This window comes from Cryptomeria japonica, chromosome 6 (genome assembly GCF_030272615.1).
Source record: "Cryptomeria japonica chromosome 6, Sugi_1.0, whole genome shotgun sequence".
Classification (NCBI taxonomy): domain Eukaryota; kingdom Viridiplantae; phylum Streptophyta; class Pinopsida; order Cupressales; family Cupressaceae; genus Cryptomeria; species Cryptomeria japonica.
In genome coordinates this window covers 674,976,123-674,992,467 of record NC_081410.1, presented here as the reverse complement: position 1 = coordinate 674,992,467, position 16,345 = coordinate 674,976,123, and the positions used below count along the sequence as shown (strand labels likewise).

At 36.8% G+C, this 16,345-nt stretch overlaps 1 protein-coding gene across 1 annotated transcript; it reads right to left on the bottom strand.

Moving 5' to 3' along the window:
* Positions 1-946: 946 nt before the first annotated feature.
* LOC131036406 (G-type lectin S-receptor-like serine/threonine-protein kinase At2g19130) lies at positions 947-3,682 on the bottom strand. Its single transcript, XM_057968292.2, has one exon. It carries the CDS (start codon positions 3,650-3,652, stop codon positions 1,274-1,276), a length of 2,379 nt encoding a protein of 792 aa, XP_057824275.2. The 5' UTR covers positions 3,653-3,682; the 3' UTR covers positions 947-1,273.
* Between the last annotated feature and the right edge of the window lie 12,663 nt (positions 3,683-16,345).

Below are 16,345 nucleotides of genomic sequence, written 5' to 3'. Positions count from 1 at the left end.
AATAGATCTAGCTAGACAAATAACAAGTATGAACCAAGAGATTTCGTCTCAATAAGAGGGGCCACCCATATCATTAAGAGAATGTGGAGGTAGAGACCACTCACTTTGTGACCAAGTCTCTCTTTTATCTCAACACTAGTTTGTGGTCATGGGTTACCCTCATGCTCATGGGATCATCCCTCTTAATTTAAAAGTGTTAAATTCAAAATGAACAACTTCTCACTTGTACTCTTGCTCACCTAGGGATAACAAAGCACATGTTTGTGTGATATATTACTATGACGTATTTAAAGGCATTCAATGCATTAATAATCTAAAAAATAGAAAATCTGGCAATTTAAATATCATTCATAACTACACAATTTGATTGGTTCTTCTAGATGGAACATATCATGGTGTAATCATTATAAGAGCATTTACATGATTGAAGGGTATTGTTTATTATTCACTTTCAAGAGGTTGATCAAGGCCCGATGCCTTAATTATTTGATCCTACAACAACCTAACAATAATATTCATCAATATTTCCAAGCTCTACAAATATCAAGACAATATTGAAGAAATCAAGGTAACACGAATGAAGTAGAAAAAAATAGTTTGCATATCACACATGTCAAGTTTGCAATCACTGATTAATCCCAAATATTAGAATATACCTACAAAATATCAATCAAACGTTCTAAATCCAGAGCAATTACTAATTATATATTAGTCACTCTTAATTTAAAAATATTTTACATCTATTTTTTTAAATACATGAAGTTTCCACATGGTCTAATCTATCCTACCTCATCTCTTTTAGATATTGGAACCTAGCATTCAACAAGACTTGGTCCTTGATGTGCTAATAAAGAACCTTTAAACTTCAATAATAGACCAAAGACCCATTGACATTGAATATATTTATTTATTTTATTATCATTAATTAATCTTTATAAATACTGAAATTTCATTACAAATTCGGTGGATATTTGACATCCACACCGACTTTCTTTGGTTCATCTTCACCTTTCATTATAAAAAGAAGTTCGACCAATCCTTAAAATCTGACATCGTTTTATAGAAAGGAGTGGAGAACCACACCCGATAACGACTTAACTTATTTTATATGGCAATCAAATCTAAACAATTTGTAATGCCGGGTCTTCACATGAGACCCGGTCCCCACTTTACATTACTCTCACATATTTAGTTGCAGGTGATTACATAGGGTTAATGGTTTGGGATAAAGGTCAACAATTCTACAGTAGCCTCTGTTTTCCCGAGATTCCTTTCATCTAATATTTTGCTCGTTCATGAGCACCTGCAGCGACGTCTCAATTTGTTCTACAGAAGCCTCTAACTTTCCTTGGAGCATCACAACAACTTGGGCCATGCTTGGTCTCCCATTCTCATCCTCTTGAATGCACAGAATGCTTACCACAGCTGCTCTTCTCACCTCTTCAACATCTGCCTTGTCTGCAATCCTTTCATCCACAACACCAATGGTGTTTCCCTTCTGAATTTGAGATGCAGCCCACCTCAAGTCCACATTTCTTCGCCCTGAAATGATTTCGAGCAGTGTCATGCCGAAACTGTATACATCTAACTTAACTGTGATTGGGAGCCCAGTCATCCACTCGGGAGCCAAATACCCTTTTGTTCCTCTTATTGTCGTCACCACTCTGCTCAAATCTCTACCAAAAAGCTTTGCCAGCCCAAAATCAGCCACTTTTGGAGAGAAATCCGCATCTAGCAGAATATTTTCTGGCTTGATATCGCAATGGATGATGCAATCTCTACATTCTTCATGGAGATATACCAATCCTCTCGCAGTTCCTAAAGCGATTTTAAATCTGGTCTGCCAGTCCAAGACATTGTCTAGTCTGTGAGATTTATTGCACAGGAAAGAATCAAGAGACCCATTTTGCATGTACTCATAGACCAATATCCTCCGAGATCCCTCTGCGCAGAATCCCCGGAGCCGTATCAAATTCGTATGCTGTTTGTTTCCTATGGCGCTTATTTCTGCACGGAATTGCTTTTCTGCTTGTAGGCAATCCTCTAAATCTTTTACAGCCACAAGAGTATTGTCTGGGAGAGTTCCTTTGAAGACAGAGCTAAAAACTCCCGTTCCCAGCACATGGTTGAAATTGTTGGTCGCAATTTTGATCTGTTTGTAGCTGAATCTTCTGAGCGACGATGGCATGCCCTCCCCCATGTATTTCTTGAGCAGTCTTCGACGCCCCTGCTGAACAAACAGAGCAAACAGAGTACCCAAAACAGCAACGCCCAAAGGAATTGATATGGAGAGTGCAACTACTCTGCTCTTTCCTCCTACCTTGGCTGACGACCGTGGCACATCAGAAGCAGCCAATCGAATGAAAAAGGTCTGGCGGCCAGATGAAGTAGCCTGCATACCTAACAGATCACCAAGCCACAATTTGCAATTAGAATTAGTAAAAACAAACGCCATGCAGGAGCAATCGTCGAGACAAGCAGTTTTGCATCCTTGTAGAGTCGACTCTTGGGTATATTGAACAGCTTCTTTATCAGACAAGTCATAATTACTGATTTGGAGGAAACCATCTGTTGTATTACTCCCACTGCCATTGATGGCGGTGCAGTTTAATGGAGTACGCCGAACACAACCGCCTGACCACCATTCTTGAGAACTCCAGGCAGTAGCGTCTCTTGGGTGGAAGCCTTCCATACAGCTGCATGACTGATTGTTCTGTTGCTTGAAACACACTCCATAAGCTCCGCATAGACCATAAACAGCGCAATCTGAGACGGGCGTATAATAAACCAGGTTCCAATTATTATTAATCAAATAGTAGACCGTTAGCTCGCCGTTACTGCGGAGAATTTCCCTCACCATGGTCTTTGAACGAACTTTGGGTGTAAGATCATATGTGTAGTAGAGTCTTGTCGGAGAAAATTCTACCAATTCCTGCTCAAATGAGGTATCAGATACTGCCTGCGGCATGGTGGAGTAATATTTGCCAGTCCAGTCTCCCGAGCTGTAATATGAAACACCATTTTTATACTGCAGCAAAAAGTCTTTCTTTCCTGGGGATGGATTCATCTGGAGAAAGAAGGGCCCAGGTGCTGGATCCACCGAACTCTTCCAAGCGTTTAGCTTCAAGCCTTTCCAAAACTTCATCTTAGGTAAAAAATGATCTGTGGGATATGCGAAGCTCTCCCACACAATCTCGGAAGTGTTTTGGACACCCAAAAGAACAAAATTACCAGTGTCCAGTATTGACGCCCTGGATGCCTTAGCTTGCTGAGTATCATTACTCGACCAAATAACTTTTCCTTGCAAATCAGAGACAGTGAGATAACCAGATGTAGAGAGCGTCACAACGCCGGGCATGTTTGTGACGGGAGTTTCTCTGTTAGCCACCCAAACTATGGTCTTGACAGAGATATGGGCATACCAGATGCCGACATACCAGTTGGTGGTTCCATTGGGACAAAAAAATCCCAATTCAAAAGTGCCATTTTTTGAAATGATGGTCTGATTTTTCCTCAGAGAAGACCCTAAAGAGAGGGTGTCTTCAGCAGCAACTAATAAATCGCAATGGCACTGGAGAATAAGAATAGCAAGAGCTAAAATCAAACGTTTCAAGCTGTTGAATGCGAAATGATCCTTGAGTGACCAATCCATTTTCTTTCGACTATTACTTCTCTTAATTGCAGATGCTAAGAAATGGAAGAAATATAGCGGTAAATCTTGGTATTTTTTAATAAGATATTGTATAGACCAGCGAAAACGAGTCGTTGGCTTGAAAATATTAGTCATTTCTAATGGTCGAACAAATTTTGTCGAAATTTCCAAATACAATTTGCCTTGACAACTACGCATTTGATGGTGAAATTTGATTCCCTGGTCTCCATATAATTAATATATTATAATGTATTGATAATGAGTATTGTTGTCTTGGTGCATTCTAGAGGTTAGGTAACCATTTTAAAATTAGAGTTGCGTGAATGAATAGAAGACTAAGACTATATGTAAACCGAAAAACTTAATTAACTAGGAGCACTTTACCAAGTGAACTTCATGTGTTTTTAGAAAGTTTAAATGGAAATGTTTGTAGTGAATGAAAAATTATGTAAATGGTATGTATACAATAATTTAAGTTTCTATAGGGTAGTATACAATTTCAACTAGGCTTCACTAAACCAACTCTCTAATATAATAAATTGAATTTTGATATGCTTATTTGTCTCATGAAACATTAGATTCTTACTTATCTATATGAATATTCCGTTTATCACAATACTGTAATGGACCATTTTGTATTTGCTACATGTCCAGTAACATTCTCCTCAATCATAATGCCTAGCAACTACAAAGGTGGTGTCTTCGTACTCAAACTTTACTATGCAAAGTGGTACAAACGGTTGATTCTTGGATTTTCAATAAAATACTATAAGATCAAAATTCAAAATGTAACCAAAGTAGACTTCTAATCATTTGTGAAACTTTCCAATCTAAATCTATATATCCAACCAATCTATTGCCCAAACCAAATTTGAAAATTAGAGACCATAATTCAATGTCCCATTGAGATACATGAGAACATAGGTGCCAAGCTCATGTGATACAAGTTAAAAAATATTCAAGTAGATCAAGTTGTCAATAAACTATCTATGTGAAGTTGGGTTCACTAGATAAGGCTCATAAAAAAATAACAAAAGTTTAAGTCCAAATTCAATAATTGTTGTGATTTACAACCTTTCAAATGAAATAATCTTAGGATGTTTAAAGCATACTCTTATTGATACATAAATATTTCATCTTAATTTTTCCATACTTTTAAATCAATAAAATGATGCATTTATTCCAAATCTATCCTCTTAAATTGTACAATCATGGCTACTCTAAAACCTACAAATAAAGCTAAATTATTCCTAGTGTAGATAAGATCATCCACATTGAGAAATAGGATAAGAATATCACCACCTAAGTTCTTGATACAAAAATTACACTCCATCTAACTATTATAATATCATTCTCCTATATATGTAAGTCCATTTAGAATGTCACGCTCTTGGTGCCTACTTAAGACAACACAGAGCGTTATTCAATATGTATACATTTGATAATTTGACCTGTAATGAAAGTAGTCGATAGCATGGGATGAAGAAAATTTAAGATTAATTTTTTTATCAAACATCATGTACAAAAGTAAATGGACCAGTATGCATCCATAAGATTAGATAAGACATTAATATGTATGTAGGAAAATTTCTCAAGAGAGAATTCGTTACCAAAATATGTTCAAATTAATCTTAATTAGAATTAACAAGGATTCTTGATACAATGAGATCTTCAAAATTTTAGTGCCTTAGTTTATAGCATGCTTCTATAATCACTCTAATTACACACTAATTATGCACAATATTGTGTGTACACTATCATGCCCAACTTTTTTACTAAGACAAAAACATAGCTATTTTTCTTTTATAAATTTTTTTCTTTTCTTTTCTCCATCTTTTTTTGCCGTGAGTAAAGACTATGGAAGTTTCTCACAACTCCAAATGCTTAGGTGTTGATTCATAGCTTTAGATAACCTCATCTCATCTGGACCATCCTTTCATCTACATATAAATATATCTTAATGATTTTGTAACAGGCCATGGTGAATATCAATGGCTCAAGAGAAACTAAAACATTTTGATATTTAAACACATTCATGTATGATTGTGTCTCATATAAAGAAGATCCTACAAATTCATGTAATACTCATTGTTTTAACTACTAAATCATCAACCATATTTGTCCACTTAGGCAACATTTAACATAATCACTTTGACCAAGTTAGCCACACACTCTATAATTATCGATCAAGCCTTTATTCTAATGAATCCTTCATTACAAAATCATCTACATGATAAAATAAAATAGTAAAGTAAGTGTCACATGTGGCAACTAAAAAGCCTTGTCACTTATCCTAATTAATATTCTTGCTTTCTCCAATAGTGAACTAAAAAAAAATTGGCTCTCCTGACTCTCTCCAATGGCTCTTCCACCTCTCTCCATTTGAACGTTGTTGTCGATGCCTCTGGTTCAATAGTGGTTTCTACTTCTATGGTGTTATCTGCTACGAATGTCTGTGGTGTTGCCTCATCCTTTGACTCCCCCCCCCTTCCTCCTTGCGAGGGGGCTTCTGCTCCTGTGATTCATAGTATGTTCGATGTTGCTGCTGTTGTTTGGTCTGATGCTCCTTAGGTGGTTGTTTCTGCGGCTCCCCATGTTTCCCATGGGGATTTTCCTGGTGCGATACCCATGCCCCCTGGTTCTCCAGCTGTGGGTCCTGTTGTTGTCAAGTCTATGGCTTCTAGGGATGCTGCTATGCCGACTACTGATGTTGTTGGTTCTTTGCCCAAACCTACTGGAAAGTGTAGCTTTGCTTGTGTGGCCATATCTTCTGCCCAACCCTTGAAGGGGGTTCATCCTCTTCCCTATGATAAATCCTACCTTGTGGTGGTTTGTGGACAGGATGTCATGGACAACATTGGGTTCTACCAACATTGTGCTCTTGTATGCAGATTCTCTGAGCTCTAGCCTTCTCTACTAGACCTTCATCACTGGGTAAGTGACTCTTGGAAGCCTTTGGTTGCTCACAATATTGAGCTTTTCCCCTATGATAAAGGCTTTTTTGTTGCTTCCTTCACATCTTCTACTGATCGAGATTTGGTTTTGGGCATGTTGTGGGCTTGGGGAGTGCACTCCCTCTCTGTTAAGCCTTGGACAACTTCTTTTAACCCTCTCACTAAACCACTTAATGTGCATCCAATTTGGGTCGAGTTCATTAATCTCCCTCTTCATTTTTGGGAGTACTCTTGTTATGAGGCTATCGGTAACTCTATTGGCCATTTTTTGAAGGTCGATGATGCTACGTCCTCAATGGACCACACTACCTTTGCTCGCATTCTTTTGGATATTGACATCTCCTCTCTTCTCCTAGGAGATGTGGTTATTATGGTGGGGGATAGGCCTTGGTCACAAATACTAGATTTTGAAGGCCTCCCCTTCCGCTGTAGGAGATGCTTCTCTATAGGTCATCTTGCTTCAGACTGCTCTATTTCTCACCACAAAGGTGTTTCTACCTAGTGGAAGAATGCTACTGCTGATCACTTAACAGTCAATGCTCTTGACTCTGCGTTTGCTATCTCCTCTCATGAGGATGATGTCGATGTCATGCCCCTCATGACTTCTAATGCTCCTATTGCTCCTTTTGTGGCCTCATCTCTTGAGTTCCCCACTTCTGCTTCTCTTGTTTTGCAACCACGTTCTTCTGCTGCTGTTTCATCACATCTTGCTGCCGCTCTACAACAACCTCCTGCTATTCAGTTGTAGCACTCGGTTGACACCACTATTTTTAACCTTGTGGGGTCCCTTCTGGTTGATCTCTCTTTCGATGGACCTATTGACAACATCGCTTAGACTGTGGTTTCTCACAGGCAGAAGGGGAAGTCTTCTCCCCTACCCCAAACCCCCCTCATTGGGGTTTGGGTGTCTCCCCCCCTTGAGTGGGGTATTTTTTGTTCTTTGGTTGGATAGGATTCCTTTCCTGTCTGACTGTGTTTTTTTCTAACTGCCTTTTGGCTGTTGTTCTTTTTGCCAACATCATTTCTCTTGATGTTGCTTGTTTTTTGTTGATGGTTTTTGACTATGTTAAGGGTTAGCGCCCTAGTTAACGCTACTTTACTAATAATAATTAGTGAACTAGGGTATTCCTATGTGTTCTATAGCCCCTACCTCAAGTTCTTCTCACTAAGGTCACAAGATATAAGTTCTCTATCCTCATGTTTCTAAAACACGGTTCTTAAAGGTTGGTTTAACAAAAATGATCTAACGCTAAACATCACAAAATTGACAACTTGTTGCATGAACGAACTATGTCTTCACATGCACGTTACCAAGCTCTTATAAGAGATAACTCCTCTTTTAAGTACACTGACCTCATGGATCTAGCTTCAAATTGCCATTTCATTCATTTTAAAGAAGGCCAAAAATTTTGTATTTTAAATAATTTTTACATACTATGAAATATATGATCACAACAAGAGCTCTATGAAAGGAAAACTTTAGCTCACCAATATAAGTACACCACACATTGTTAGAGTCTTCACATTTTTAGGATTTCTAATTGCCACAATAAGTTGATTGTCCTTCATCTTTGTGCTATCTTCTTGAAAGGGAAATTTTTTCTTCTGTTTTGTTCTAAGGTTTGGGCTCTTCGATATTGTCTTGCATCAATTTGGAATATCTCTAGTTGCTCAAATGGTAACTCCTCTTATATGTCTACACAATTTTCCTTTTATATCTGCATGGATCTCTTCTTAAATCTTCTTATGCTTGAATGATATAGTTTTGTGTCTCAAATACACTCTTCACTCACTTCAATTACTCTCCACATAATTCACACGCACTACCTTCACATTTTCTTATTCTTCTTTTCAATGTTGTTTCCACTATGTGAAATGAGACATCCTTTTGAATGAATGTGTCTCTTATTAACAACCTTAACTCCATAGTCGTTGCCTAGTTTCCTTAAGTGTTGTCATTTTATAATATAATTTTTGCTCATCATAATGAATTATATCTTTAGTTGTTGTTTTCTTCTTGTAAATGGTGTTTTCATGCACTATGCAACACAAAATAAAATACCAAAGACACTCTATCCTCTCTTGAATAAAGATTCTCGAATGCTAAAGATTTGCATAGGATCACTTGAGATGACTTCAAGGTTATTGATGTTAGGTCTTAACGTGTTGGATAGCTTCAATGGTATGATGTATTTTGTTGTACCTATGAGGGGAATTATGTACTATCTTGATTCAATCTCAATGTTTATGACGTTCTTCTAATTATGTTACAATATTGCTCTTTCTACTTCTACTAATCGTTTGAATAAAAAAAGTGAAAAAGAGAATAGGGTGTAGGAATGCTATTCTAAACTAGGAATGGAAGAAAATGGATAATCTCAAGTGAGCTCAACTAAGATTTGTTTTGACATCTTATTAACATCTCCACAATGCTAGTGCAATCTTCTAAGGGTAGCTCAATGATTTTCAAATCACTAACTCAAACATAGACACCTCCAAAATGAAGCATATCTGATGAATAGTAATTGAAGTTAAGCTTAAGCTGAATCTTTCCAATTGACCACGCAAGGCGAGAATGCAATCAACAAACTACTAGTGGTATGGATAATGGAGCTTCACTATCAATCATGCACATGTATCTTTCACTCATCTAAATACTCAAAGAAAATCTATTCTATTTTTTTTTTTCAATTATAAGCTCTCACAAAAGGGATTGAAGAAACAAGCAAATGCTCCAAAATTCAATAAGTCACCAATACTTCAATGGTTTTATTAATTTCTAAACATCAAGCAGCAAATCTTCAAAGTCTTTTGATTGATCTTCTCTCTAATTTATGCTTCTAATCTCTTATCTTATTTTCTCATCTAATCTCATACAAATGAAATGAGACGAGCTTATATAGAGATCTCAATTACAATATATGGCCAAGATTGAATCAACATCGAGGGCCTAGATTTTTCCACCTAAACCCTAATAATGGTTTGTTATTACAAAATAACTAACTTATTGCAAAGCATTAAATGACAGCCAATGGGAATATGACATTCATTTATAACAAAATATGAGGAAAATCTTCCAATAGGAAAAATTATGCCACATAGGACCATAACAAACTTTCTTCTAGAATCTTGTTTCTCTTATCCTTTTCTCTTTTTGTGATTTCATTGAATCTAGAAGTCATAGATTCTATCTCAATTATTGGGACTGTAGACAAGTTCTTCAATTGCTCTTCTAGGTAGATAACCTCATGAAGGCTTGAAGTGAAATTTGTTTCCCAATTTGGTCCAAAGTCTCTTGTCTTGCTAGCAAGTATAGTGAATGAATGAATGGAATCTTTTTGCTCCTCAGAAGATGTTCCATTTGGTTCGAAGAAGATAATATTCACTTTCTCCATCAATTCTTCTGCAACAATGTTGATTGATTGATTCATTCTTTTCTCAATAATAATCTCAGCCACTTCCAAGATCCTATCATGAATTGAATTGAATGCTTGATCAACTTGTGTGTACCCACCATTGATATCTTCAAATATGAATCTCCTCATGTGAAGCAAGTTGCACCACAACTGGAACTCTAGTGATTGCCCATCCATTAGTATTCTTTCGATTATCAATGTTTGTCTTGGAGAAGCCTTCACTACTTACAAGATGGGTATGGTGAAGTATCTTGTGTAGACAAAGGTGTCATATACTACCTTGAGTTTCTGAGTCCTCTCAAGAATCATCATGGCTTTATCAAATATCTTCACTAACTTCCTTATGATACTTTTACCTTTCTATATGTCTTGGTGATCCAAGTATCCATCAATTGTGTCGATGCCTTCATCTTTTCAAAATCATCAATTGCATCTGGAGGAGGTAATGATGATAATGAAGTTAACGGATCATGTTGCCTTAGTGTAACCTTAAGTTGTTGGAGGTAGCCTCTCAATATGACATTGTCTTTCTCTAACTTGCTATTCTTCTCAACTTCCAATTTAAGCATATCAAGAATAATTTTCACCGTATCATTCATATCCTCTAATGCTTGATCAGTGGTGGGATGACCTAGATTGATGGTGAGTGTGTGCAAAAAAGTGGACACACACCCAACAAAATTTGAAAAAATAGCAACCGCCTTCGTGATTTTAAAATTAAAAAAAGCCCCGTACGCGGTCCTTTAGGAACTAGGACCCTATAGCTACATATTTTCACACCCAGACGACATGGAAAGAGGTCGGTTATGCATTTTTTTTTGGTTTTTCTGCACATTTGATAAATTTTATTTACATTTTCAATTTAAATTTGTTGATTTTGATTAGTTTTTTATATTGTTTGTTACCAATATCAGATTCTCAAAATCTAGAACCACAACAAGATGCACCTCAAAACCTACAACAAAACCCTTAGGATACACCTCCAGCTCCTCCTTTAGACTGTACAATAGCTACACAGAAGGATTTGCTTAATCAGTTAGGGCAAACACTGCTAAAATAACTAGACAAATTAATAGATTGAAAACATCTGAGCTTGAGCATCATTTATTCCTTGCCACTAGCCTAGAAACATTGGCTAGTGGTTCCACTGCACTTTCGAGTCAAAATACAAAATGGGGAAACTATAGGGATAGGTGTCGCACTAATTATGCTGATGGGTTATCATAGAATGCAGTGAAAAGAAAAAACATAAGTAAAGCACAAATATGTGCTCTTTTTGTTGATCCTATTACTGGTTAGTCCTTACCTCTTAATGCAAAGAGGCTTCCCATACATTGATGTACCAATGTGCAGGTGAAGAATTGTTTTTGGAATAGGTGGCGGATGGTCTTTGACGAACCACCTTGTAATAATTTTGAGGTTCCATTATATTTTTTGAGGAAAGTATATTGTGTTTGTCCTCAATGAGCAGCCTAATTATTTTGATATGAGAAAGTTCCATGGTAGAGGTGGCGGCTCTGCCCAAGATAGACCTAGAGCCCGTAGGGTAATAGACCCATAGAGTTGTCACCCCCTAGCACCCAAACCCAAGGTGCATGTGATGGTCCCAGTAGCCTTGAAAGAGTCGATGGAGCTATAGACTCTTTATGCGGCTACAACATTTACTAATGCGATCATCCAACATGGGACATAGTTAGCACACTCTCTTGGCCCAAATGATGATCCATTAGTTGAGGCAGTTGGCGTTGGTCAGCCCATTGAGCATGTGTGTCCCACTTTCTCTAGCATATGGACATGGATGGATGTCGAGGCAAGTGCAGATGGTTCCACGTCCCATCTATGCATGGTTTTCGGGACCAGATGTCAGACCCACATGATTGAGGATGTGGTGCTGACAGATGAATGATGAACATGTTGTTTGCTAGTCAGCCGCAAACACAGGTGTGTTGATTTGAATTCATAACATTTTATTTATTAGTCACTTAAAATTTGTAATTGTAAATGAATTTTCATTTATCTAGATAGATTTAAATTAATACAAACAATATGCATTTCAGGATGCAATAGCGGGTGTGAATACACCATTTGATATTCCTCCCGCAGTTATTGCAGCTGCAACTTCGATGCTTGAGGTATAAATTTTGTAACATGTTAAAATAGAGTAGTACTTTGAATTAATTTTTTTTTATAAGATATACCAACTCTCTTTAATTCTTGACAATTTTTTGTTTTGTAGGCGTTGATAGGGGACCAAATGTCCCACATTTATGATGTCACGCTCTTAGCGATTGATTTTGGCCTACAAAGCTATGCGGTATCATATTTTGTACACCTTATTTTATGTATTCTTTTGATGGAATATGCAAGTCATTTAATTTTAGATTTTTTAAATTATGTTTAAGATTATCTACTAATATCTCTTGTGTTAATTTTGTTTTCTTTAGGGTACCCCCTCTGTGTCTAGGCCTCGTCCTTAGCAAAAGAAATCCTCGATGACGCCTAAAAGTGGGAAGAAGGTAATTGAACATATTTTTAATTGTACAATTGTTTGAAAAGGTTGAAATTGTTTTAGTTGGAATTTGTAGATTGATTAGCATTTTTTGTCTATTTTATATACAATGGCCATTGGGCTTTGTAGAATTGTTGAATGCACCTAATACCCCCGAGGATTGAGAGAGGGTAGAGGTATGCATCTCTACTTTATTTTCTTGATTTGATGATTATATGCACGTGTACTTATGAACTTGTGATAAATTATAATCTTATCATTTTTCATACAGGAAATATCCACAATTGCTTCATCAATGGCGATCCCTCCTCTGTGTATTGGAGAAACATCTCAGGCTCTGGTACACTTTTGTTTTATATATTACAAATTAATTGTATTTAACCTACAATACTTATCATTATATTAATTGTATTTTATATTTACTCATTTTTTCGTATAGGTAATAGCCACAGCTCCTCCATCAATGGCAAACTCCTCAGTCTACTAGAGAAGCATTTGAGGCTCTGGTACACTTTTGTTCTCTATATTGTATATTTTTAGTGTTTTTGATCTATTTATGTTAGTACATTGTATTGATTGTATTTAGTCTACAATAGGCCCCTTCGCAGTTCTGCCATAACTTGGATCCTTTGAAGTTTGTGTTCAAGAAAACTCCTAAGACTGACAAGGAGAAGACAAAAAAGATAGTAGATCCTAGATCAATAGATGAGGTAATCTACATTTCAATTGAAAATAAATTATGGTTAAATGCATAGTTCTGTTGATAATTGTGAACTATTTTCTACAAGAAGATTCTAACTTGGCTTTTAAATTGTGGTTGTGCAGCCATCTACAGAGCCACGTATTGGATCAAAGAGGCTCAATTTTGATGATCCACCACAAGTATAGGATCATATAGTGTTACGTGCGGTCATTGAATGGCCAATACATGTAGATATATTTTACATTTTTATTGTATATCGATTTGGACATGGCATATGCCACATTTTTGTAAAAATTGTATTGACTTGGCATACATGCCTTTTTTGATATATATAAATGTTGATATTCGATCCAATAAATGTGTATTGTGTTCATTATTGTGCATTTCATTGATATTGATAGGCATACTTGATACATACTGAATTTGTTCATTGTGTTGATTATTGTGCATTTTGATATATATAAATGATTATTTATAATCGATATGGTTAATTTTTGCTCAAAGTATTCGGTGTATTTGGTGGTTGCACTTTTATAAAGTTAAATGAATATTTGCCTATGTAATCAACAATATGAATATAAACAACAAAAATCTATGATATAAAGCATTGCAATTGTGGAATATGATTTGATAAGGTTTCTAAAATATTGAATTAACCCTACAAAACTCCTTGTCTCAATCAAAATGAAATTCAATGGTAATGGTCAGATTTGATCCGTGGTAATGATCACTAGATGCTTTTGATTCCTTTCGTTTATATTTGTCAATGTGAGTCGTGCGAGAGCACCCTCATGCTCGTAATGGTCAAATTTCACTTTTTGCCTTGTTTTCCATTTGTTTTATCTAAATAAGGTGATTTGGGACCATTAATGATCATTTGAAGTCATTTGTGAAAGTTTGGGGTCATTTGGATAAAAGATGTAAAAGTTGCTAAGTTGTTGTCAAAGTTGTCAAAGTTTCGTCCCGGGCACAAACTAACATCATGAGTAATGTTAGAATCTTTAGTACATGATTTTGAACCAATAGATTGATATGCATCAAATAGATTTCTCACAATAGTTCTTTCGCTATTACTTTTAGATGATCTTAGGCCTAGAATTTTCATTGTCTTTCTAAAATTCAAATTTTTAATCATTTAAACAATCAATTGGCATCTTGCAGTTTGATTTAAAATTTCAAAATAGTTTTCCATATTCTTTTAATCATTCTCCTACAAGTTTGTTCATTCATTTTATCAGGCATTGGCTTCAAAATATTCTCATCGATGTCAATTAGATACTTTGGTTTCCTACGAATGATTCTAGGAGGTGTTAACATCGGTGCATTGCATGCATTAGGTACATTCATCGCATCAAATAGAGTTGGTGTATGTTCATCATTTAATTGAATATTCAATGTGGTCTCTTCTTCAATTGCATAAGGTTCATATGGTAAATCGAATGTTGTTGGTGCTTCTTCATCATTTGTTTGATTATTCATTATGATCTCTTCTTCAATTGCATTATATTCGCTTGGTAAATCGAATTGAGATGTTGAGGATGATGTATGTTCTTGTCCCATTTTTCTTATTTCACATATTTTCTTCATACATACCTTTGTCTTTTCTTTTCAGCCTCTTGTTGTTCCACCGTTCCTCACTTGTTCTTTCCCATTGTTAATACCAGTTGTCCTAAATAGAATCATATTACATATATATGTAAACAAAAGTTCTTAAAAAATCAAATAACCATAAAATTGAGCATTATCATTACTTTTTAAAATCAAAACTATTAAACAATCACAATAACATTGACCAAACTAATAAGAACAACAATCCAATCATTAAAAATCATGCAAACAAAAATTTCGCCTACTTCCACATATAAAATTGTCACATAAGCGCAGTAACAGTTGTAGTGGGGCCTTCAACGGCCTCAAAAACTTCTTTTGAGGTTGTTGAGGCTGTTGGGCAACTAAAAGTATGTCCAAGAATTGCATACACAGTATGTTCAGTAACCTCGTGTGCACTTTTAGTCCCTAAAAATGCTTAGCAGACCAATGTCTGTATTCCTAGTACCCCGTACGTGCTTTTAATTTATCAAAACCTCATATGTGTTACTTTTAGTAAAGAAAATGTGAAGGAAAAAGGAGAGAGGGAGAGGGAGAGGCAGGGAGAGGGAGAGGTAGGGAGAGGGAGAGAAAGGGGGAGAGAGGGAGAGAGAGAGAGAGAGAGAGAGAGAGAGAGAGAGAGAGAGAGAGAGAGAGAGAGAGAGAGAGAGAGAGGCGGGAGAGAGGATGGAGAGGGAGGGAGAGGGAGAGAGAGGGAGAGGGAGAGGGATGGAGAGAGAGGGAGAGAGAGGGGGGGAGAGAAAGAGAGAGGGAGATAGAGAGAGAGGGAGAGCGAGGGGTGGGAGAGAGGATGGAGAGGGAGAGGGAGGGAGAGAAAGGGGGAGAGGGGGAGAGAGAGGAAGAGGGAAAGAGAGAGAGACAGAGAGAGGGGCGAGCGAGGGAGAGAGAGGGGGGGGAGAGAAAGAGAGAGGGAGATAGAGAGAGAGGGAGAGCGAGGGGCGGGAGAGAGGATGGAGAGGGAGAGAGAGAGAGAGAGAGAGAGAGAGAGAGAGAGAGAGAGAGAGAGAGAGAGAGAGAGAGAGAGAGAGATTCCATTGTCTTTTGTTTTATAATATATTGGTAGGTGAACAGGTCAGATGTTTTTCGGGCCATGTTTGAAGGGGATCTGATGGTTAAAAAAGAAAGGATTGATTCTGATAAAGGAGGTGGGAGATAATATTATTATGTTCCAGGTGACCTATATAATGAGATGGGTAAACAGAATATAGTGATGAAAGAGGTGGGAGGAGAAAGTATTGTGTTCTAGGTTGTAGGTTTCATGGAGAACAGAAGAGTAGAAGTGATAGTGGAGGAGGTAGGAGGAGAAAGCTTGAAAGTTTTTTTGAATTTTCTCTACACAAGAAAAGTGAGTGATAATGAAATTTTTGCCAATTATAAACAACTTGCAAAGCTTGCACTCAAATTTTCAGATAAAGAAGTTATTTACCAAGTTGCATCTGTGTATGGATGGGGTATGGAGGAAGGGAGAGAGGGGGAGCATGCTGGTTTATTATTTTTGTAAGC